Here is a 23389-nt window from a genome sequence, read left to right on the forward strand (position 1 = left end):
GGAATGTCCTCTAGAAAATGGCGCAGCCATTTAGTTTCTTCTCCACATTTATCTAGAGCAATAAACTCAGATTACATTGTTGACCTAGCGATAACAGTTTGTTTTGAGGACTTTCATGACACTGCTGTACCTGCTAGTGTGAACACATATCCACTAGTGGATTTCGAATTCGTTATATCAGATATCCAGTTTGCATCACTGTACCCCTCTAGGATAGTTGGATATCTAGTATAGTGCAGCCTGTAATCTCGAGTGTATCTAAGGTATTTGAGTATCCTCATAATTGCCTTCCAATGGTCCCTACTCGGATTACTCGTATATCTGCTAAGTCTACTAACCGAGTATGCAATATCCGGCCTAGTACAACTCATCAGATACATTAGACTTCCAATGACCCGCGAGTATTCTAACTGAGAAATGCTCTCTCCTCTATTTTTTGATAGATGAAGATTATTGTCTATTGGAGTCTTTGAAATTCCAGAATCATTTTCGGTAAATTTTTCCAGAATTTTATCTATGTAATGTGACTGACTCAAAATTAGTCCATCTGATGTTCTCATGATTTTAATTCCTAAAATCACATCAGCGAGTCCCATATCTTTCATGTCAAATCTCGAATTCAGCATATTCTTCGTAGATTTGATCATTCTGTCATCACTACCAACAATGAGTATGTCATCCACGTAGAGACATAAAATGACGTAACCATTTTCGATCTGCTTAATGTATACACATTTATCACACTCATTGATCTTAAATCCTTTGAAAATCATTGCATTATCGAATTTTTCGTGCCACTGCTTTGGCGCTTGTTTCAACCCATACAATGATTTGACCAATTTACAGACTTTCATTTCTTTTCCTGGAGCCATGACCCCATCGGGTTGTTCCATATAGATTTCTTCATCTAAATCTCTATTTAGGAAAGCTGTTTTCACATCCATTTGATGAACTTCCAAATTACGCAGTGCCGCAATTGCAAGTATCATCCTAATGAAATTTATTCTCGTCGTAGGAGAATAAGTATCAAAATAGTCCAAGCCTTCCTTTTGCCTGTATCCCTTAATTACAAGCCTAGCCTTGTACTTATCAATGGATCCAACAGCTTTCATTTTCCTTTCAAAGATCCATTTAGATCCTAAGGGTTTACAACCAATGGGGAGATCCACTAATTCCCAAGTGTGATTCTGCAAAATCGAATCAATTTTACTTTTGATTGCCTCCTTCCAGAGAGGTCCTTCAGAGGAATTCACTGCTTCAGCATAGCTTTGTGGTTCCTTTTCTAACAAATATGTCAGAAAATCATTCCCGAATGATTTTTCAATTCTAGCTCTTTTACTGCGTCTAAGTTCAATCTCTTGATCTGAACCCTGGCTTTCATGATCTATGTCATGAAGTCCATCATTCGTAGTGTATGAGGTTCGTTTCGATGAACTCAATGCCTCATTCAGTTTACATGGATGTCAGCACCCCATTTTGGCCCACCGGCTCCCGACATAAGGACTCCTGACCGAAGCTCAGGTTACTATTCATGACCTGGCAATCGGAGGCGAACGCACGAACATAGAGGCACGGACTACAGGAGAGAAGCAGGGTCTACTAGAAAAGCACAAGGGGGGCAATCAGAAAAATGGGCGAACAAGGAACCCCGAAAACAGCAGAGACCTTCACTGTGGCACTATTCATCGACGGATCGCCGGAGCGTCAGAAGATATCCAATATGGGACTCTAAAAATCCCTCGTGGTATCAAAATGACCAATGGTACGTCCGAGCGCATTTCATAAGTCTATTGCTTGAGCCGGTGCCCCCTATAGAAAATTTCATAATCTCTTGGCAACGGACACTGCTCTCAAGAAAATGTCTAGTATGTAATTTAATTATTGTTCCCACCCCAATTTTCCCAATGCACTTTGCCTAATTGAATAAAGAATCATGTCTTCTTTTCATGGAACAAGTCATTAATCAGTAGATGGGAGTCTTAAGAATCATGACTCCCCCCCCCCCCCAAAAAAAAATACTGTCTATTTTTTGTTGTCCTTGTGATAATGTTCTGAATAAATGAGGGAACAACATATGATGTGCTGTTGGGAACTACATATGCATTCTTGAAATTGATGATTATGTTTTTCTTCTTTTTCACCACATGGGCTGTTTGGTATATTCTGTGCTGTTGGGAAGCCTCTGTTTTACTTGAATTCTATGCTTATGTTCGTTACGGTGTTCTCTAATCTGATACTAGTTTGAGAATCAAGACCTCGTATCTTGAAAGTTGAATTGGGCACTTCTGGTTAGGCAAAATAAATTTTACGATTTAAATATTTTTTTTATCAGTGGGCTGCAGATCATCTTCGAGGGTACAATTTTCTGGTGATGTTTCTCCTTAAAAATAAAAATAAAAATAAAAAACTTAAAAAAAAATGGGCGGCATTTGCTGAAGTCATATGAAGCAGTTGAAAATGAGTAAAGATACATGATGGTCTCTTTGACTATTCTAACCATTAATGCAGTTGCTCTTTAGTTTTTCCATTTTGAGTGGAAGGTATTGATTTAGTATGATTTTGTTTTCTTTTGGGATAGCAAAATGAGCAGAAACTACGAGAAAGGGACTTGGAAGCAGAAGCTGAGGAGGATGAGACTGAACCTGCTGGGAAGTCTACCACTCCCCACATGTTCTGCAAGACCCTCACTGCTTCCGACACGAGCACTCATGGTGGATTCTCTGTCCCTCGGCGGGCTGCTGAGGACTGCTTCCCTCCCCTGGTAGTTAAAATCCATATTTTGCAGCCGTTATCGCTTCTCATTTTTTGGTAGTTTATTTTTTCTTTGGCATAAATGGTGATTTTTGACACTTTTTAAATATATCTGGAGAATAGCCGAGGTACATATTGACATTTTTTAATATATTATATTAGGACCATATGGTGGAAAGATATTATGCCTAGATCAGAGATTTTATAAAGATAATTGAAGGACAGAGATGGCAGTTACATCTCCATTTGGATAATGTACTGCCCAAACTTCTTAGAAATCAATCTCTGTTTTTCTCTTCTGGAGGACAGTTCTTATTTTATAATCTAACTTGAAAATATGAATCTACATTCCTTCTCTTTCAATATTTTTGAGAAAAACAGAGGCAATTTTTTTATGCTTTAGTCAAGAGTCATATCTTCTGAACTACAATTTGACAATTGATTGCTCTACCTTTTTTTTTTGGCACAAATACAAACCAATTAGATTTTCCTTTTCCTTTTCTAAATTTAGTATGTCGTGAAGCATTTTGGTATGCATAGCATATTTTCCCTGTGAAATATTCTTCCATGATTGGAAGTTTCGATACTTGGAACCTGCAGGACTACAGCCAACAGCGGCCATCACAAGAGCTCATAGCAAAAGATCTACATAGCTTGGAATGGAAGTTTAGACATATATATTGGGGTACTACAGACACTAAATCTGCTATGCCTCATTTGGAATAATTGTTTTTCCTTATCAGTCATTTGCATTCTTTTCTCTTTTCAACAGGTCAGCCACGAAGGCATTTGCTCACTACAGGATGGAGTGCATTCGTGAACAAGAAGAAGCTTGTATCTGGAGATGCCGTGCTTTTCCTCAGGTGTTACACTAAGACCAAAATCGTGATTTGAAAATTTTGTTGACCTTGTTTTTTACCCTTATATTCTTCTAAACTGTGTCTTGATTCTTGCAGGGGTGAAGATGGCGAATTAAGACTGGGAATCAGGAGAGCCGCTCAAGTTAAAGGTTCTGCTACTCACCCATCTCTACGAATCCAACACCTGAATCAGAGTGCTCTTATGGAAATCCCAAAGGCTCTTTCAGTTGGAGGCGTCTTCAATGTCTACTATGATCCAAGGTTCTTGATTCATGACTTGGTCCTACCGAACCGCTTTTTCTAGAAATATTGGAAAACTAGAGTATGTCATTGTTAAGAAACCTGACTGTTAAAATATATCTTTCAATTCGTGTCTACTGTTTTTACTGGAATGACTAATGGTGCACTAATTATTATTTACACAAACCTGGGAAGAATATCGAAAGTCACTTTAGGCTCTTTTTTTTCTAATTTAAATATTACAAGAATTCTTGAATACTAAGTGAAGATGTTTTATGCTGCTCCTGTGACCATACCATTTGAGCTGATTACTGTTATAATTGGATATCTTCGATCTTCAACTCCAATGCTGCAGCTTATACTGTACTTTTACAGCGTCCATATGATGGAACTTTCGTTCTTTCCTAGATAATTCTATCTTCTTTCTAGATAAACATGTGGAACATATTGTGCAGATCAACCACTTCTCACTTTATAATACCTTACCGCAAGTTCTTCAAGAGCCTTGATTGCTCTTTTACCCCTGGGATGAGGTTCAAAATGCGTTTTGAAGGAGAGGATGCATCCGAGCAGAGGTAGATTTTTGAGATCAATATTCATTTGCTTCCTTTATCTGATCAATATAAAGGGAATGTAGTACAAAGTAGTGGAATTTATAGGGAATTGCCGAATAGTGGGCAGGTTTGTGGAGGGATTTCCTTTCGTTCCGAAACCATTCTGTCCCAACTAATATAATCTAATATATGCAAACCTTTTGGATTTTTTGGTATCAGGGATAAATGTAATCGTGTAACTATGAGCTGATATATGGTCGTATTTGGGCCAGGTACTCGGGATTTATTTCTGGCGTCAGCGATATTGATCCCATTAGATGGCCCGGTTCAAAATGGAGGTGTTTAACGGTACGTTATTGAGTTTGGAATGGTGTTCTTTTTCTTCCCCTTTTAGCATTGCGTCTGTCACTGCACATGGTTTTTGATATAGAGAACATTCTTTCTTGGTTTTGGAGAACATTCTTTTCTTTTCCATTTTCTTGTGAAAAGATATTGTCTTCATCGCCTAATCTTCTTTGATTTTTATAGCAAAACCAAATTTCATCATCTTTTGAATTTATATTCATAATCTTGATTTGTGTTTCTCTTTCCAAGAAAAGGAAACTGGAAAATTTTTATATCATATTTGCAGGTTAGGTGGGACAATATGGATGCCATTCAATGCAACAGGATTTGTCCATGGGAAATTGAGTCATGCAGTTCAGTACCTGCTGCAAATGGCTTTAAGTTGCCTGGCTCTAAGTGGACCTGGTTCGGGATACCTCCAGTCGGTCCAGAATATCCAGTTCCAAGTAGAGGATCTCCATAATCTTTAATTCTAGGCTAGAACTTCCTCATTCTGCTGTGGTTTTTCATGATGGGCCAATTTTTCCCTGCAGATGGATTTGGAGCACCAGACTTTGGGGAATCTTATAGGTTCCAAAAGGTCTTGCAAGGTCAAGAAAACTCTGGTTTTGATGCTGCCGCTTGTAATGGTATGGAATCTCAGAACCGTCCTCTCTCTGAACTGAGAAGGAACTTATTGGGTTCGAATGGTTCTCAAGCCATAGGCACAGCTTATAACTGCATAGGCTTTGGTGAATCTTTCCGATTCCATAAGGTCTTGCAAGGTCAAGAAACATTCCCAAGACAGTCGTACGGGAAATCCATCTATGATAATGAGGTCCGTGCGGACAGAAGGTTTGGGTCCTTTGATACTGTTCAAGCAGTGAGTTCGTGGAACGTGTGGTCTGGGTCAAGCTTCATGATTGGCCCTAACTCTCATGTCGGCCCACAAGCAATACCTGCCCAGGCTTCTTCGCTATCTTCAGTGTTAACATTCCCCAATGCAATGACAAACTTCAAAATGCTCCCTTGTCTTCATGAAGTGAGTAAGGGACTTAGAGTCGGGAATGAAGGTCTGAAAGGCGATTCTTTACTTTGGGATAGAAAGCTTGGGATTCCTGATGATTGCAATCATTCACGGCCTCTGCCCCCTTCTCATCATAAAGGGAATCAGGATGTAGCTCCTTTCAAAAGAGGGTGTCGGCTATTCGGCTTCTCGTTAATGGAAGGCGAGAAGTTTTCTGAAAAAGAAGCTGACTTGGGCCTGCCGCCACTTAATCCAGATGCTTCAATTTGCTCACAGTTATCGACTAAAGAGTTCGTGACCTCCATTTTGTAAGAGCAGCACTGTTCGTACTTCGGGGTTGTAATCTGTGGAAGGTGTGATAGACTTGTGTGGTTATGACTTTTAACTTAGCTGGGGCCTCCATAAGTTTCGGGCTTTAGCATATACACGTGAGTTGAAAGGTATGGCTTCGGCTTGGAAGTTCTCGTAGTCATAGGAGTTTAGGCCCATGGGGTTCCTTGCAGCCGTTGTAATCTGTTGATACTCAGAGATTTCCCTGGCAAAGTATCTGGGAAAAGCGACGTAGAACATTCTTAGATTGGAGAGATAATTGGTACCTGAGGTCGTCGAAGATTGTTTAGTTTACAAATGATCTTCTTTCTTACTATCAGTAACTTAGTATCGAGAATTTTATTCCAAGGAAGGAAAGACTATAAGATGCATGTCCGATGTCCCTCGGGTGCTGACGGTGAGATGGGATGCAATGGAGTGTATTTGATGTATTTTTCGTTTAGGAAGTAGCAATTGGTAGTTTATTTTTGGAGAAGTTTCTAACCTTTTTATGTGTTCCTTCGTTTTATCTAATCTGGAAATTTATGAGACAAACAATATGTATTGTGCTATTGTATGTTTTCGCGACTCACCACGAAAACTTCCTCTAGCTGCAATTCGACATATTCTGTAATTGTTAATACTTTAGGTCTGAATTTGGTCGGCGGATTACCTTGGCCTGAATCAGGTCCTGGACATTGTCGTATAAAATACTACAATTGGGCTGGTACTACTGAATATGCGTTGAGCTCGGATTCTGATGAACAACTGACTCCGGGTTTCATTTTGCCATTTCCATATAATCATCTGTCTGTTAATCTAAGATTGCTCTGAAGCAAAAGGCCTTAGGGGAGGAAGGATGCCAAATTGAAGGCTAAGGTACCTAATATGGCATCTTTAGGAAGCGTGAGACCAACTTACTTTTCATCTCGATGGAAGTGAATGCGTCGGGAATTTGAGGTGGATCTAAAGAAATGTACCTCCACATTAGAGCAATGAATCATTTGGCTGCCTCTTGGATTATAAGGATGAATTTTCTCGTTGCCTCTACAGGACAAATAGGTCACAGGTGGAGTGGGGCAAGGGTCATATTGTTCGGATCATATTGCGAAGGCGATGCAAGCTGGTAATGCTTCGCCGCATAATCCTTAACTAGTCGTGAACATGTGGTCTTGACGCTCTTCAACCGCTCTCTGCAGGTATCTCCTTGTGGGACCAAGATGTTTCGATGATCAAGGCGGTCTCCAGCGAACACTGCAGCGCAATGCACTTATCCTTCATGGGTAGATTGATAAGGATGGACTTCTCATGTCCCTTGAGATATTCTCGAAAAAGCATTATCAGTTTATTTTGTAATTAAGGCTGCGTTTGGGGTTGAATAATCATTTTTTCAGCCGCCATTTTGCAATTAGCAGCGTTTGGGAGCTAACGTTGGTAAACTTGCTTCTCTTATTTTGCGGTGAAAACGTGGAAGCTCATGTCATAAGCAAGAAAGGACCAGTTTGAGAAATTTGCTTACTCAGCAAATAAAGAAAAAAAGAAAAAAAAGATTAAACTAACAATTTATATCAAGAGATCGATATTATATCAAATCTGATCTCAAGAAAATTTTTATATCAATTTTGACCTTGACTTAATAAATGTACATCACGTTACCCTTTCCGTCTATCTGCCCTTAAAAACTCGACGGAACCTTTTGACAGAAAGGGCAATATGATGTACATTTAATAGTTCAAGGTCAAAATGAATATAAAAAAAAGAGAGTAAGAAATAATGCCACATCAGATGTTTCTGTCCACTATTGGACGACAGGCAGGGGTAATCTGATGTACACTTAATCTGTCAAGATCCAATTTGATGTAAAAAATTTCTTAAGATCCGATTTAATGTAACATCAATCTCAAAAGGGGCCAGTTATTAATTTACTCAAAAAAAAAACTTGAGAAATTTATTGCTTTAACTGCACATCACAACTGATATTTCGCTATTATAATAATATTTTTTGGCCATTATTAAAATATTATTATATATATTGTGATATAGTTTTTTCATCAAACACTACAAACATATTTTCCAATATCATCATCATCATCATCCTCCAAAAAAGAACTTTTATATATATTATTGAATGCGTATAGGCCAATGTGGATTGGGATTTGAACTTTCCCGATTTTTAATATATTTCTCTATAGGCATATTCAAGTTATTTTCTAATATATAAAGCACTTATGAATCATTTTAATGATTTTCAGAAATTGCAAAAATAAGTTTTTCGATTTCAATAGATTTAGAAAATAGCAGTTTTTGAGAATCAACAATTATTTTTCGGCGATTATATTTCAGCACTTCTTTTTCAGCAACAACACTCACAAAACAAGATTGCTTTTTAACTAGCTAGTTTATTCATATTAATTGCTGTGTGCTATTTATTGACATTTTCTTTCAATAATTTAATCCCTAAAAAGAGTAGTTTAGAGACGCTAACAATAAATATAAAGGGCACACTTTACGCGGTTGTGGAAGATAATTAATAAATTATCTAATTTATGAAGAAATTTAAATTTTCAAAAAATCAAGATTTACTTGTGAATTCAAAGTTTTTATTTTTTATTTTCATGAATATTTTAATGTTTGTGTTAAATTATTATATAAAAATAATTTGTCATATAATTAGATGCAAGCTCCCATTATTACACACATCTCATTTGATTTATTATGAAAACATTTTGTTTTCCATTAATGTTCATTCATAAATCAATGAGTTTTTCGTTTCCCAAGAAATCTTTAAATGTTTACTTGATTTCCATGAAGATTTAAATTCTCCGTTTAGTCGAAACAATCAACCACGAGCTGAGAATTTAAAAAAAAATGAATCGTAATGCATCCACATCATGTACTTTAACTTTTTCACACATCTATTATTTACCTTACAATAAAAAGTGCGAGGCTAATCCCATATTTTTGTGATATGGGTTTATAAAGATAACTTTCATTTCGTCCACCTCTTCGTAAGGACCGAGATCAGTGCAAGCACTCTGTCTAAATTACTATCATCACAGAGCAATTCTACTCAGAACAAATGTATTTGTTTCCAATTGAAAAGGATAACAGAATAAGAACATAGGGTTGCAAATCAGATAGTAGAATTCAATTAATTAAATTCTAAAAGCACGTTTAATACTACCAATGGCAAAGGTTGGCATTATCAATCCTAAATATAGGCAGAATAAACCCAAAAAAAAAAGGCAAGTAACTCCTCATGGTCAATTTCGATGGGGTTTGGTTAGAAACAGAACAAAGTTTACATTTGAGTCTGAAGAAGTGGAAACTTTAGTTTAAAAGCGATTTCGTACTGAATGTAAATGTATTTTGTGCCATATCTCTATCATAAGTTAGAATAAAGCAGTCCAAATTCTTCTTTTTTTTTTGTTCCCACAGAATAATACTGCTTCATAATTGAAAGGAAAAAAAAAGGCCACTACGCAATTAGTGAAAATGATAATGAACCTATACATATCACATATCTATACATGAAAATCACAAAGCAGATGCTTGAGAAAAAAGACACTTTCTATTCCAAATCCAAAGCATTAACAAAAATGGCACCCAAAACAAGTGGAGAGAAATCTGAGAGAGTCCCTAGGCTGAAGCTATGAGTAATTATTGGAGAAGCACAACTTAGAGAATGCACTGCATCGAGTATCTGACAAGGACGAAATGTAGAAAAATGAGCGTGGGCAGCAAAATGCATACGAGCAGGTTAGGGCCGCAAGACTGGGCGTCATTCGCAATTAAGTGACAGCAAGGAAGAGAACCCCTTCAGGAGAGGAAGGGAGAGGGAGGCCGCTCCAAGTTGGTTACGTAGCATTAGACCGGTGACCTTAAAAGAGAGACAAAGCAGAAATGGGCGAAAGGGCACGAGATCCAGTCGGATATGTGGCCATTCTTAGGGGGGATGGACAGCAAGATTTGCCTTGAAGGGCGGCCGTTCAGTGCTGATCGGGAGGGCAGTGAGCGGTCGAGAATAATCCAAAAAATTTGCTTCGGTAGAGAGATGTAATAAATTGGAAGAGTCTCATTTATCCTATATAACTACCAAACTATTGATTGAGTGGAAAACTCTGTAATTAATCTTCTTACCTTTAGATCCATATGAGTCAAATGCTTGAATTTTGATATCACGCCACCTTCAGTGACAATACTGAGAAAAAAGTGAGCTTGTCGGCAAGTTAAAGACCTATCTGAAAACATATAAACGCAAAAAATTATTGATTTATTAATAACAAGGATTAAGCACATCAAAAAGGATCATAACTTATCAACATTAGCTTTACCTTCTGCTGCCAAGCATCTCAATAACTTGAAAGAGGAGTATAGCTTCCCAGCAGAAAAATGTTATGCGTAGCAATCCCGAACTTACTTTCCGTTATGCTTGGGAATCTCAAAATTAGTTTTTGCGGCATAGACACAGCTAAAACTATCCAACTGCTCATGGTAGGAACTGGCACTAAAGCTCTAGCATTCATCAATTGATATTTTACATCAATTTAGTCCTTCATGTTTTGGTTACATCAATTTAGTCATCGAGTTTTGAGCTGCTACATCAATTTGGTCCTATTACATCAATTTATTAGTCCCTTACTGGTCGACCACAAGTCCCTGTGTTTTTGTGTAACATCAAAGTGATCCCCAGTGACATCAATTTGATCCCTTGAATAGCAGATGTGTCATTTGTAGCAAAAGAGCAGACGACGTTAGTTTCTCGTTAAGTTGATGAGGGACTGAACTGATGTAATGGCTGAGCAAATTCATATAATCCCCAAATTAAATGATGTTCGTTACATCAGTTAGATCCTATGGTTGCTTATATCATCCTTTCTCCCTCCCTTTTCCCGTTTTCAGTGACCTTTCATCTTCTTCCTCTGCCTTCTCTCTCTCTCTCTCTCTCTCTCTCTCTCTCTCTCTCTCTCTCTCTCTCTCTCTCTCTCTCTCTCTCTCTCTCTCTGCATTCTCTTTGTTCAAGTGCAAAGCTCATCCGCTCCAGGTTTCAGTGAGGTGATCAGCAAGAGAAGCCTCCAATGAGCACCGTGGAAGATGAAGATTTTGCTAAGTAAAAGTTTGCCTTCATACCTATGTAAATTTCGCTGTCTTTTCTCTTAGTATTTCGATGATATGTGGGTTTAAAAATGATTTGATTTTTTAGGGATTTTGATCATCACCACACATGCTTAGGGTGTTGTTGCTCTGTTAGGATTTACGTTCATGTTTTGACACTGTTGGGTATGTGCAATTGATAAAGATGATCTTTTGATGGATCGATCATGATATAAAGTGCTTAAATTTTCATATCCTGGTGTATATAGTGGTTTTACATGTATCAAAGAGTAAATATGCAATTTCGTTCCTAACTTTCGAGGTTTCCATCAATTTAGTCCCTCACGTTACATCAATTTGGCCCTCGAGTTTTGATATGCTATATCAATTTGGTCCTTATTACACAATTTAGACCCTCACCGATGCATGAACATCAGGTAATGCGATGGTTGCATCAATTAGTGTGGTATAGGTGCATCGATTAGGTCCCAATGAACCATTAGTTTGGACTCCTGCCACATTAATAAGGTCCTTAGGCATCCTGCTGTTAAGTATGAATGCTGATGGTGTTAAATGCTAGAAATTCTTACATCAATTTGGTACTCTTGCTGCATCAATTTAGTCCTAGCACTATTTTTTTTTTATCAAATTGAACTCCCACCTTTCTTCTTCCTTTCACCTACTGAACAAAGCCATATTGGGCTACTGGATGATAAATTCGTTGCATATGAATTGAATCATGAAGTTAACTTAATGAAATACTTGCCAAAATAAAATGAAATTACCAAAATGAATATATTAATAAATAGAGACAAGTGTTTCCAAGAGAGTATATACATTACTTTTCCAAAGTAGCTACACAAAGAGATAGACAAAGGCAATATCTTTGGTAATCTAACATGTATCCAACATGCGCAGCGTTTTCTAAAAGACATTAACCAACGCAAAATGATGCTGCCAAACTAAGATCAATCAACCCAAAATTAATATGCTATCATGTTGGAACAAACATAACTAAATTAAGTTTTATTTCCATTGATTGTTCCCAAAATATGGTGTATCAGCTTCTTCGATCTTCACTTCACATAGGATGAGGTCCCATTGGGTGGAAATATGATGTCAACCTAGTAGCGTTCCAAAACTTATTGCTTCCATGCTGTGTGTTGTGATGTGAGTGTAAGGGGTCTCATTGGTTGGAAAAATGACCTGTCAGTTGGCAGCATTTAGAAAAATGCAAATGTACAAGTGAAAGCAAAAGTACCTATAATGGCTATGCTACAAATGGGTGATACTGAGTTGGCTATGATGGTTGGGGTGAAGCAAATTCTTGTGATATATTCATTTGTTCTGGTGTAGCTTTCATACTCTCATTCCTTCCCACTTGTACATTCACATTGTCTACTTTAGCTGACCCAAAACAACTAGGAGCACCACTTGAAGTAGAAACACCATGCATTATGTCCTTTTTCCTCTTAGGTGTTGGGTGTCCACTGCATCTTCTCTTGATGTGCCCCATTTCTCCACACTTGCCACACCTTAGATCATTCAACTTTATCTTTAATTTGTGAAGGTTAGCCTTATCCTCTATAGCCTTCTTCCTTTGCTTCTTGGGCCTTTCTGGTTATTTCTTAATCTTGGAGGAATGATAGGGTCATGAGAAGTCCTCCCAGTAGTCTTGGCCAGTGGTAGGATGTATGAAGGGTTTATAAGCTTTCTGTGTCACCACTTTCTTTAAGAGAGGATTGAGAAACTCCTTTGTCCTTTGGCTGTTGTACAGTTTGGCAGCAATGACATGCTTGCATGGTATGCCAATCAAGTCCCACACTCGACAAGAGCAAGTCTGTTCTCTCATATTAACAACACACTTAGAGTATGGTGGGCATGTTACCTCAACCCGTGCCACGTGAGGATCCCCTGACCACAATGGAACCCAACCATTAGATCTCTTCTTGTGTTCCTCCAACCTTGCCTGAACTTTGTGGCAAAGAAATCCATTGTATCTAGCTAATAGAGTCTGGCATCTTATCTTCTTCCTTGTGATACATTCTCTCACACCTTCAACCAAGTTGAGTATAAGTTTACCCCAGACTTTCAACAGTTCTTGTTGAACTGCTCACACATATTGCTTGTTAGTACATTGTTCTTATAGTCAGTATTAAAAGCTGACATTGTCCATTTATTTGCATAAATTTTGCTTAAATATTGTGCAGCTATTGAGTTGATCCTTCCAAGAGCATCCATGCATAATTTGAACATTTGTGGGATTATTGCTTTGGCATAATTCTAGAATGCTCTCCTCAATTTACCACAATTACACTTATAGTTCTTGCCCAAGTTTGCCCAGATATGCCTGTTGCAAAATCTGTGGGGTGCACTATCACAGACTTCTCTCATGGCAACATCCAAACCCTGCAATATTAAAAAACACTTATTTCATGACTATTTTAAAGGATGTAAGTGATGCAACAATCTAATACACAGGGATTACTTAATGTGTCATATAGTGTATCATTGAACTCACCTTTTGCATGTCAGATATAAAAGTGTATTTTTTCTGTATTGGATCTCTCACATCTGCTACGAGGTTCTCAAGAAACCATTTCCAGCTTTCTGTACACTTTCACTTCCACTACTGCATATGCAGTGATAAAAAAAAGGAGTTATTTCCATCCTGGCTTACTATAAAAAGAAGTTGCCGACCATAATAACCCTTTAGGAAACATCCATCTAACCCAATGATGGGTCTACACCCTTTTAGGAAGCCTCTCTTACATGCTTCTAAGCAAATGTATATCCTTTGAAACTCATGTGTCTCTGGTTGGACTTGCAAGAATACATTTGAACCGGAGTTGGATCTGAATAGCTCATGTGCATAATCTTTCCGCCTTGCATACTACTCCTTTTCTTCACCATCACACTTTTTTTTAGCCAACTTGGTGGCCCTGAAAACCATTGCATCATGCAAACTTTACTTGGTAAGTGTGAATGAAGAAGTCAAACACTTGCTATGTAGACATGTCAGGATGGAAACAATTCATTCTTTGTCATTGCATATGCAGTAGTAGAAGTGGAGTGCACAAAAAGCTAATAATAGTTTCTTTAGAACCTCATAGAAGATGTGGGAGATCCAATACAGAAGAAATACACTTTCATCTCTGACATGTAAAATGTGAATTCAATGATACACTATGTGACACATTAAGTAGTCGTTGTGTATTAGATTATTGTATCAAAGATTAGATCATTTAAAATAGTCATGAAATAAATGTTTTTGAACATTGTATGGGTTGGAGTCTGTGATAGTGCACTCCACAAATTTTGCAGAAGAAATATCCAGACAAACCTGAGCAAGAACTATAAGTTTAATGGTGGCGAATTGAGGAGAGCATTATGGAATTGTGTCAAAGCAATAACTCCATAAAGGTTCAAGCTGTGCATGAATGCTGTTGGAATGATCAATCCAACAGCTGCACAATATCTAAGAAAAATTGATGCAAACAGATGGACAAGGCAACTTTTGATACTGACTGTAAAAATGATGTACTAACAAGCAATATGTGTGAGCAGTTCAAAAAAGAACTGTTGAAAGTCAGAGGTAAACCTATACTCAATTTGGTTTAAGGGAGTATATGACAAGGAAGAAGATAAGATGCCAGACTTTATTGGCCAGATACAATGGATTTCTTTGCCCCAAAATTCAGGCAAGGTTGGAGAAACACAAGAAGAAATCTAATGGTTGGGTTCCATTGTGGTCAGGGGATTGTGGTCAGGGGATTCTGACATGGCACAGTTTGAGGTAATATGCCCACGTGTGTGATTGATATGATGGAGCAAACTTGTCCTTATCGAGTGTGGGACTTGACTGGCATACCATGCAAGCATGTCATTGCTGCCATTTTGTACAACAGCCAGAGGGCATAAGAGTTTGTCAATCTTCTCTTGAGGAAATACACGATACAAAAAGCTTATGATCCCTTCATACATCCTACCACTGGCTAAGATTACTGAGAGAGGACTCCTCACGATCCTATCCTTCCTCTAAAGATTAAGAAACAACATGGAAGACCTAAGAAGCAGCGAAAAAAGGCTTTAGAGGATAAGGCTAACCCTTACAAGTTAAAGAGAAAGTTGAATGATCCAAGGTGTGGCAGGTGAGAAGAAATGGGGCACATCAAGAGAAGATGCAGTGGAAAACCAGCATCTAAGGGGAAAAAAGACATAATGCATGGTTCTTTTACTTTAAGTGGTGCTTCCAGTGGTTTTGGGTCAAGTGAAATAGATAATGTGAATGTTCGAGTGGGAAGGAATGAGAGTATGGAAGTTACACTGGAACAAATGAAATATCACAAAAATCTGCTCCACCCCAACCATCTCAGTATCACCCATATGCAGCATTGCCATTACAGTTACTTTTGCTTTCATTTGTACATTCGAATTTTTCTAAATGTTGCTAACTAAATGGACTCTCTTTAATATCATGTATAGGCTCTTCAAATGGGCACATTTGCTGACGGGTCCTTTTTCCAACCAATGACAGCCCCTCTAGTGAGGCCTCCTTACACTCCGGTCATAACACACACCATGCAAGCTGCAAGTTCGAGAACTACTGCTGGGTTTACAACATATTTTCGCCCTATGGGACCTCCTCTTAAGTGAACTGAAGATCAAATAAGCTGATCTACCACATTTTAGGAATAATCATTGGAAACAAAATTTGGTTTAGTTATATTTGTTCCAACATGAGAGCATATTAGCACCATTTTGGGTTGGTTGATCTTAGTTTGGTAACATCATTTTGGGTTGGTTAATGTCTTTTAGGAAACACTGCATGTTGAATACATGTTAGATGGCCAAAGATATTGCCTCTATCTATCTCTTTGTGTAGCTACTTAGGCAAAGTAACATGTACGCTCTCTTATAAACATTTGTCTATTTATTAATATATTCATTTTGATAATTCCATTTTATTTTGGTTAGTATTTTCATTCAATTAACTTCATGCTTCAATCCACCTGTAACAAATTTATCCTCTAGTAGCCCAAGATGGCCTTGTTCAGTAGGGGAAATGAGGAAGGAAGGCGGGAGTTCAATTTGTTAAAAAATAACACAATGACTAAATGGATGTAGCAAGATGACCAAATTGATGTAACAATTTTCAGCATTTAACACCGTCACCATTCATACTTAATGGCATGATGCCTAAGGACCTTATTGATGTGACAGGGAACCAAACTGATGGTTGATTGGGACCTGATCGATGCACCTATACCACATAACCGCCTAATTGATGCAATCGTCGCACTACCCAATGTCCATGCACCAGTAAGGGACTAAATTGATTTAACGATGACCAAATTGATGTAGCAGCTCAAAACTCGAGAACCAAATTGATGTAAACCTCGAAAGTCAGGGACGAAATTGCTTATTTACTCATTGATATATTGGTAATATGAAAAGATCATAGAATAATTGATCGACATAAGTTGCACTCCTAACTTATACAGTGCATACTCTGAGTTGATGCTTGAGACATCATCAAGGGCAAATCCCGAAGTTCATCTCATGGAAAAGTCCTGCCAAATGCTTCGCATCCATTCAGTAGCGTGGTCCTTCATTGCTTTCTATCAAGACCTCTTTCAGCATACATAACTAGAGAATTCTTATCAATTAGTATAAGCCTTTTAGGATAACTGAAAAATATAATAAAAAAAGGTTCCAAAAACATGAGGTTGAGCATTCCTGACATGACAACTGAGTGATTCTGAATGTCAATAACTTTTATATGGCCTTACAAGCACCAGGGATAAAAATGCAATGGATCCTAATGCTAATGAAAATGGCTAAAGCTTCACACCAGAAAATGGCTTGTGAATATGCTTAGTAATCTCAAACTTAGTTTCCGTTATGCTTAGCAATCTTGAACTTTGTTTTTCTCTATGCTTAGGAATCTCAAACTTAGTTTTCGTTGCACAAGAAACAGCTAAAACTGTCCAAGATAGGAACTGGCATGAAATCTCTAGCGTTCATCAATTGATATCTCAGCATTTTCAAAAGATCATGCAGCAATTGATCAATATATGATGCATTTGGAACTTATACCGGCATACTATGAATTGAGGCTTGAGACATCATCAAGAGCAAAGTGATTCCCAAGGTGCATCTCACAAATAGTCTTGCTAAATGCCTCGCTTCTGTCAACACCTCTTTCAACATACATAAATAGGGAATTTCTTATCAATTGGTATCATCCTTTTTAGGGTGATTATAAAAGATTAAAAAAGAAAGTTACAAAAAAATGGGACTGAGCATTCCTGACATGACAATTGAGAATCTCAATAACTTTTATATGGACCGACAAGCACTAGAGATGCAAATGCAATGGATCCCATTCCTAAAGTATGGGGTTTTGCGAAAACCATCAAATATTATTTGGTAATAGAAACATTATGACTGGTGCAAATCTTTACATACATTTGAAAGACTGTTGTACCTCACTTCAGGAATAGTAGTTCTCGAATAATCTAACTCCCAAAGTGAATAAAGAATAATTTGCTAGCGACTTATAACCATTCAATAGGTCCCCAAGAAATCTCAAAGTCATTATCTTGATTCGTGTCTTTAGCAGTGAGAAGTATGACATAATTTCACTTGTAATTTATCAATCAATCAGAACTGAACAATTTATAACTTCATAATCACAATTGCACACTAACCTTAGGTCGAATAAGAACCCATAGTAAGCCGTCTTCCCTTTCGAAGAAAATGAACCGGATAGTCATCAACATCATAATAGTCCAAGACTTTGATATAATATTCAGCATATATTGAAGAAATCGGATGTCTTGCATGAAGCGATATGATTTCGAGTAGAAAACGGGAGCTACCATAAATGAGGGGCTAACATGGGTGGTTGGCTGGGTGAGACGAGACGATCTGTTGTTTGCAAGTGTGAGTGGTAGTAACCAAACCGTCAGAGATGTTCGCAGAACACTTTGTAGGCATCCACTAGGCCAAAATGGGAAGTGAATGAACGTACAAGGGAAGTCCAAGGGAAGAGGGCCATGGAAACGGAGGAAGGATGTAATTACTGCCATGGGCCAAGCAAGGATTGGAGACTCGTTGAAAGCCCATCCACTGGGGAGATGCCGCAGTAGGCGGTTGTCAGAGGAGAAGCGAGCCTAAAGGGGCGGCAAGAGACACAATGGGTGGAAGCCACATTGGGGGGGGGGGGGGGGGGGGGGGTGGGTGGGGGGAGTGGGATAGTGAGAGACGAGGCATGAAATCGGGCAAGACAAGGAGTCGTAAGTAGAAGGAGAAGAAGATGGAGGAATGCAGGCGAGAGAAGCGAACGGCAGCAAGCAAACGACAATGTTTTCATTGAGGGTAGGGGCATTTATGAAATTATGATATGGGATTAACCCCACACTTTTTATTGTAGGTTTGAAATAGGAATTAAGAAATCATCTTTACAAACTTAAAATTGAGTTTTGAGACTTGAATAATTGTATAATAGTTATTATAAACTTTTTTTATTACAAGGGAGGCACGTGCACTTAATATAATGAAATAAAAACCCTAAATAGTTAATAAAAAGAGCACGGTTATTATAAACTTTCCGGTTAAAGGAAAGATAATTTATTTAATTAAAAAGGAAAAATAGTTATGGCAAACTTTTCTATATCCAATTAAAGAGAGAAGAGAATTAAAAATCACTAAAAGTAGTTCTCAAATTGCTTTGAATTTGAGAAATCACAAAATTCAACTTTTCCTTAAAAAGTGCTCTTTCATTTAGGTAAGTAAACACATAATTTATAGTTTTCCATATTTTAATGAAAATTTTCTCGAAGTAAATTGGTCCTTGATTTCTTCAATACAATACAAACAACGTGGAACTTGAATAAATATATGATAAATTGAACATAAAGAAAAATGTAGTATAATTTATATAACAACAGTGATCAAAAGTTATTTGAATGAGGAGATGACGGTCCTATATTTTTGAATAAGTAGCGATTTCACGACGTTGTTCTTTAGTTTTTATATATTATAGTTAATACTTGATGATACAAAATACACGAAAACATTGAGAATAATTTCAGTACTTAATTTTCTAAAAATCGCATGTAAGCATGTAAAAGTGTGTCCTGTATTAATTCCACCAAAAAGAAGGTATATATATATATATATATATATATATATTTGAAATTACACATAGCCAATTTATGAATCCAAAGGAAGAAATATATTACACCTGCTACTATATACATATGCAACATATACATTCACCATAACCTTACAATTGCAATTTCACCCGCCCTAAGGGAAGGCTCTATATAGATCCAACGTCCCCGAGATGGCTAGTGGGAGCAGTTCCCCTCGGGGCCGGAGAATTTCCCCCTTGCTATAAAATGCTAAAAAAGAAAGTTTCAATAATTGTGAGAGATAGTCTTGTTGATAAATGCCGAAGAGAATTTTTCCCTGCACGAATTCCTCCTCCAACGACACGACATGTATAATATTCGTATTGTCTTGTAGCATCCATGGATTAATCGTGGAAAGGGATGGCGTAAAAGTCGCATAGAGAAGTACCAAAATCAAGAAATCTCTTCTTCGGGTTGTGCAGACACTGAAGAGATAAAGTCTGCATATTTTTTTATTATCTTAAATCGGTCTTTTCTAATTTTCTTTCTTTTTTTTTTCCTTCGGCAAATCGGTCTTTTGCAGCTGAAGCATCAATGACGGAAAGGTTTAGGGTGCAATTAGTTATACCATACAATCAAAATAAATTACTCAAATTTATAGTAAGGTACATAAATTTCTAATAAATTACTAACACGGGAAGGAAATTGCTAACAAAAAAAAAGATGAGTTACACAGATCTTAAGATATTATACACACGTTTTAAAATAAATTACACACATTTCGAAAATTTTTTACTTTATCTTTTAATAAATTTCTTAACTTTTTATTCACATGTTTGGTAAATTACTTGATGGTATGATCAACTAATTTTATTGATTGCACCCTAGAATTGCCCGTAAATGACCGTCCTATTACAATACCTTCAATCACACGAAGATAATGCTAGATGAGCCATTAAATGCGCCTAGAAACTGAGACAATGGCACTTTCTTTTTGTTTTTTTTTTTGGATAATTAACAACGGCACTTTCAAGTTCAAGAAATGAAATCAATAATGGATTGAAGTCCATCAGAGCTTAACTACCTACCATGCATAAAGCTCCAAAGATTTGACTTGATTCAAGATTGATTTTTGTTGAATCCAGTAAGAAATCTCCCCCAACCACTCTTGTGAACAATGCATGCTGGCTCTCCCTATCTCTGAAAAACTTCAATAGGGATTCTTCAATATTTCAGAAAATAAAGATCAACGAATAATGTAACATATTTTATTAATAGTGCGAGGGCTGAAATCTACCCGTCCATAGACGACAATGATAGAGGGGAGGGCTTCTCAGAGGTACTTCATTCGCTGCTTCCCGACACCGTACGTGCAATTGATGGAAACTGAGGAAAGAGATAGGAAAAGAGTTAGCTATTGATGGGGAGAATAATAAAAAGCCGATATCTAGAAGATCCCAATAAGTAAATGTCATGCATGTACTCAGGCAGATCATCATCATCTAGAAAATCCCGATAATGAGTAAATGTAATGCACCCACGGAGACAGATCATTGATAGCATAATCAAGAATAAAAATTAAAATAAATATCGTTTGGTAATACAAAATTAATTGGCCTATATGTATTGTTTTTGGTCGTTTCTTTAATTATTTTTATTTGATGTCATTAATTTTTCCTTTGGTATTAAGTATCTGATGCATGTCCAGGGAACGTGAATGGACGTTGTACCACGAGTTAAGGAAATAACTGAAATGTGAGCTCTTATCGAATGAAGGAGATCTCTCATTTCACTAAGAGCTGAGAGTTCTCAAATAGAGCTATCACGATTTTGCTCTTCTTTCGCTTTTATATATTATATATAAAATATATATATATATATATATATTAGAATTGATAAGCTAGGCTTGAATTAATTAATTGATTGTTTAAAGTATTGGCCGAATGTAATTTGCACGATTGAAGTGTCAATTTGAGTATTAATTGGTCAGTTGAAGTTCAAACTGGTTAATCACGTAATCAAATTCGACCTTAATTACATGGGATTCGGGTCTCTAATAAACCCACGTAGAGGAGTCTTAGGATTAATTGAAAAAAAACAATTTTGGCCTCAAGCGAAATATGAATTATTCTAGTCTTTGGGGATTAATGTGGTTAATGATATTAACTTGGCCCTAATTAAATTGGAAAAAAAAACCCACATAAAGATAGAAATGAATAAAACTTGCTAGAATTAGGAAAATAACTTAAAAGAATTTTTCTAAACTAGGGGCCTTAGGCCCATTTCAGATTTTCGGGCCTAAGGCCCAATTTTGGTCTAGGATCCGCTTGGCCCAATTTACACTTCATGTGATATGTATGATGGGATGAATGTGGAATGGATGTATGATCATGTTGTACATGTGGATAGACGTAAATGCTAATGTACCCGTGTATATATGTATATATACAGTGTAAGACCCTTTGACTTTCAGTAAATGACCAGGGAAGGTATCGAGTTTGAGCAATGCCTTGGCTTGCGAGCCATGGAGTTGTAATAGGGCCCATGATAAGTCCCTAAGTCCCTATAAAGGTTAGTATCATGTCCCGATTAAAGATTTAGGTGGTTTACTGATCAACTATAAGGAAAAGACGAATCTAAATCCTATAGATGCTATAAAAGCTACCATTGGTACGGGTAACTCTGCTACTTCATTGCGCTAACATTGTGCCTCAATTACTAATCCTGATAGACCTATTACAGGATGTGCTCATACGCTATAGCTCTCATCATCCCTGAGGGAGAGACATCAACCTCCCTCCCAATTGATGATGACCAATTGTTTTTCATTGAGCTCTTCCCTCACATGAAGCACCCACATATTACTTTTGCAATGGCCATAACATATGAGTTCGGAGTCGTAATCATTCGTTTGTTGAGAAATGGCTTTCTCCTCAAAGGAGGTTCCATCAAGGGGGAGCACTATATAGCCTGTGCATATTTGAGACATGGAGATTTAATCTTCTTGGCATGGTGAGGTGAGGATAAGAAGGCATGGGAAAGGGGCGAATAGATCCCTTAATCGCCTTTTACATCTACAACACATGAGACCTATCTACCCCATGGAAACTGCTGTGGTGGAGAAAGGCATTATAGGCATAGTTTTTAAAATCGAACCGGACGTCGAATTGGTCAAGACTTAGAAGTATTGTGTGCTCAAGGGCAGGACCCGCGACATGGTGATGTTCAGCCTCTTATCCACTGAACAACTCCAACAACTGTTGCATTGCCATTGTGTATTGTAAACGACATACATATAGATGTATATATATTTGTCATTTCCATATCCTTCAATGAATGATAAGATAAAGTCAAGATCACATGTCTGACGTGCCATAAACTTTTACAAGGAGAGCGATATGACCGGTCGACCTCGGATTTTTCCCGAGTTTCTCCAGTCTTTCGCGATATGTAAAGTGTAGCTGTGTCAGTAAAATTATATGTGCCTCAGTCTCCCAGTTCTGGTCTTAAGGGGAATGGTTCATTAAGTACTGGCCAGACAACATTGACAATATGTAATTGCTTGAAGATTACACTATCCTACAGTTACTCGAGAACAATAAGAATATTATTCTGCATCTCAGAAATACTGAAAGTTTTCGATGTGTTGTCTTGCTACATCCTGAATGGTTGAAGATTCAGTGCCTGGCAAACATTTACAGAAGGTTGAGTAATGCTCTCAATCTTTGATTCAAGCTCTCCCCAGGAAGCTTTATCATGATTATGGTCTTAATACTGTAAAAACCTGTTGGAATCTCAGCATGATAGGGATGGGTTGGGTTGAGATGAGTTTGAGGCAAAGTTTGATTCTTTCAACTAACAAAATGATTTCTGATCCTGTCTGAAGGGGGCTTTTATTTCTTTATCTTGTCCATCTTTGACCAATGATTTTTTCTGTTCAGGCGTACGGTTGGTGATCTGTACTCCCTGATATGTATGATAATGAGAAGGTGCGTCTTTATATAGGCATTTACATTATTTCTGTGTTATTTCTGCCTCAGTTGCTGTCAAACCTCTTGTGGAGAACTCATGTTGCATATTATGTATTCA

General features: G+C 37.4%; 1 protein-coding gene across 1 annotated transcript in view; it reads left to right on the top strand.

Moving 5' to 3' along the window:
- The window catches only part of LOC116188793 (auxin response factor 3-like), a 56574-nt gene extending 50187 nt beyond the window's left edge, over nt 1–6387 (top strand). The window contains exons 2-9 of the mRNA XM_031518264.1: nt 2579–2761; nt 3352–3436; nt 3524–3614; nt 3708–3872; nt 4307–4426; nt 4678–4753; nt 5037–5196; nt 5284–6387. Of these exons, the coding sequence (XP_031374124.1) occupies nt 2579–2761; nt 3352–3436; nt 3524–3614; nt 3708–3872; nt 4307–4426; nt 4678–4753; nt 5037–5196; nt 5284–6068 (1665 nt within the window). The 3' untranslated portion in view covers nt 6069–6387. The remainder of the gene's footprint in view (nt 1–2578; nt 2762–3351; nt 3437–3523; nt 3615–3707; nt 3873–4306; nt 4427–4677; nt 4754–5036; nt 5197–5283) is intronic.
- Nucleotides 6388–23389: the final 17002 nt, after the last annotated feature.

This window comes from Punica granatum, chromosome 8 (genome assembly GCF_007655135.1).
Source record: "Punica granatum isolate Tunisia-2019 chromosome 8, ASM765513v2, whole genome shotgun sequence".
NCBI lineage: Eukaryota > Viridiplantae > Streptophyta > Magnoliopsida > Myrtales > Lythraceae > Punica > Punica granatum.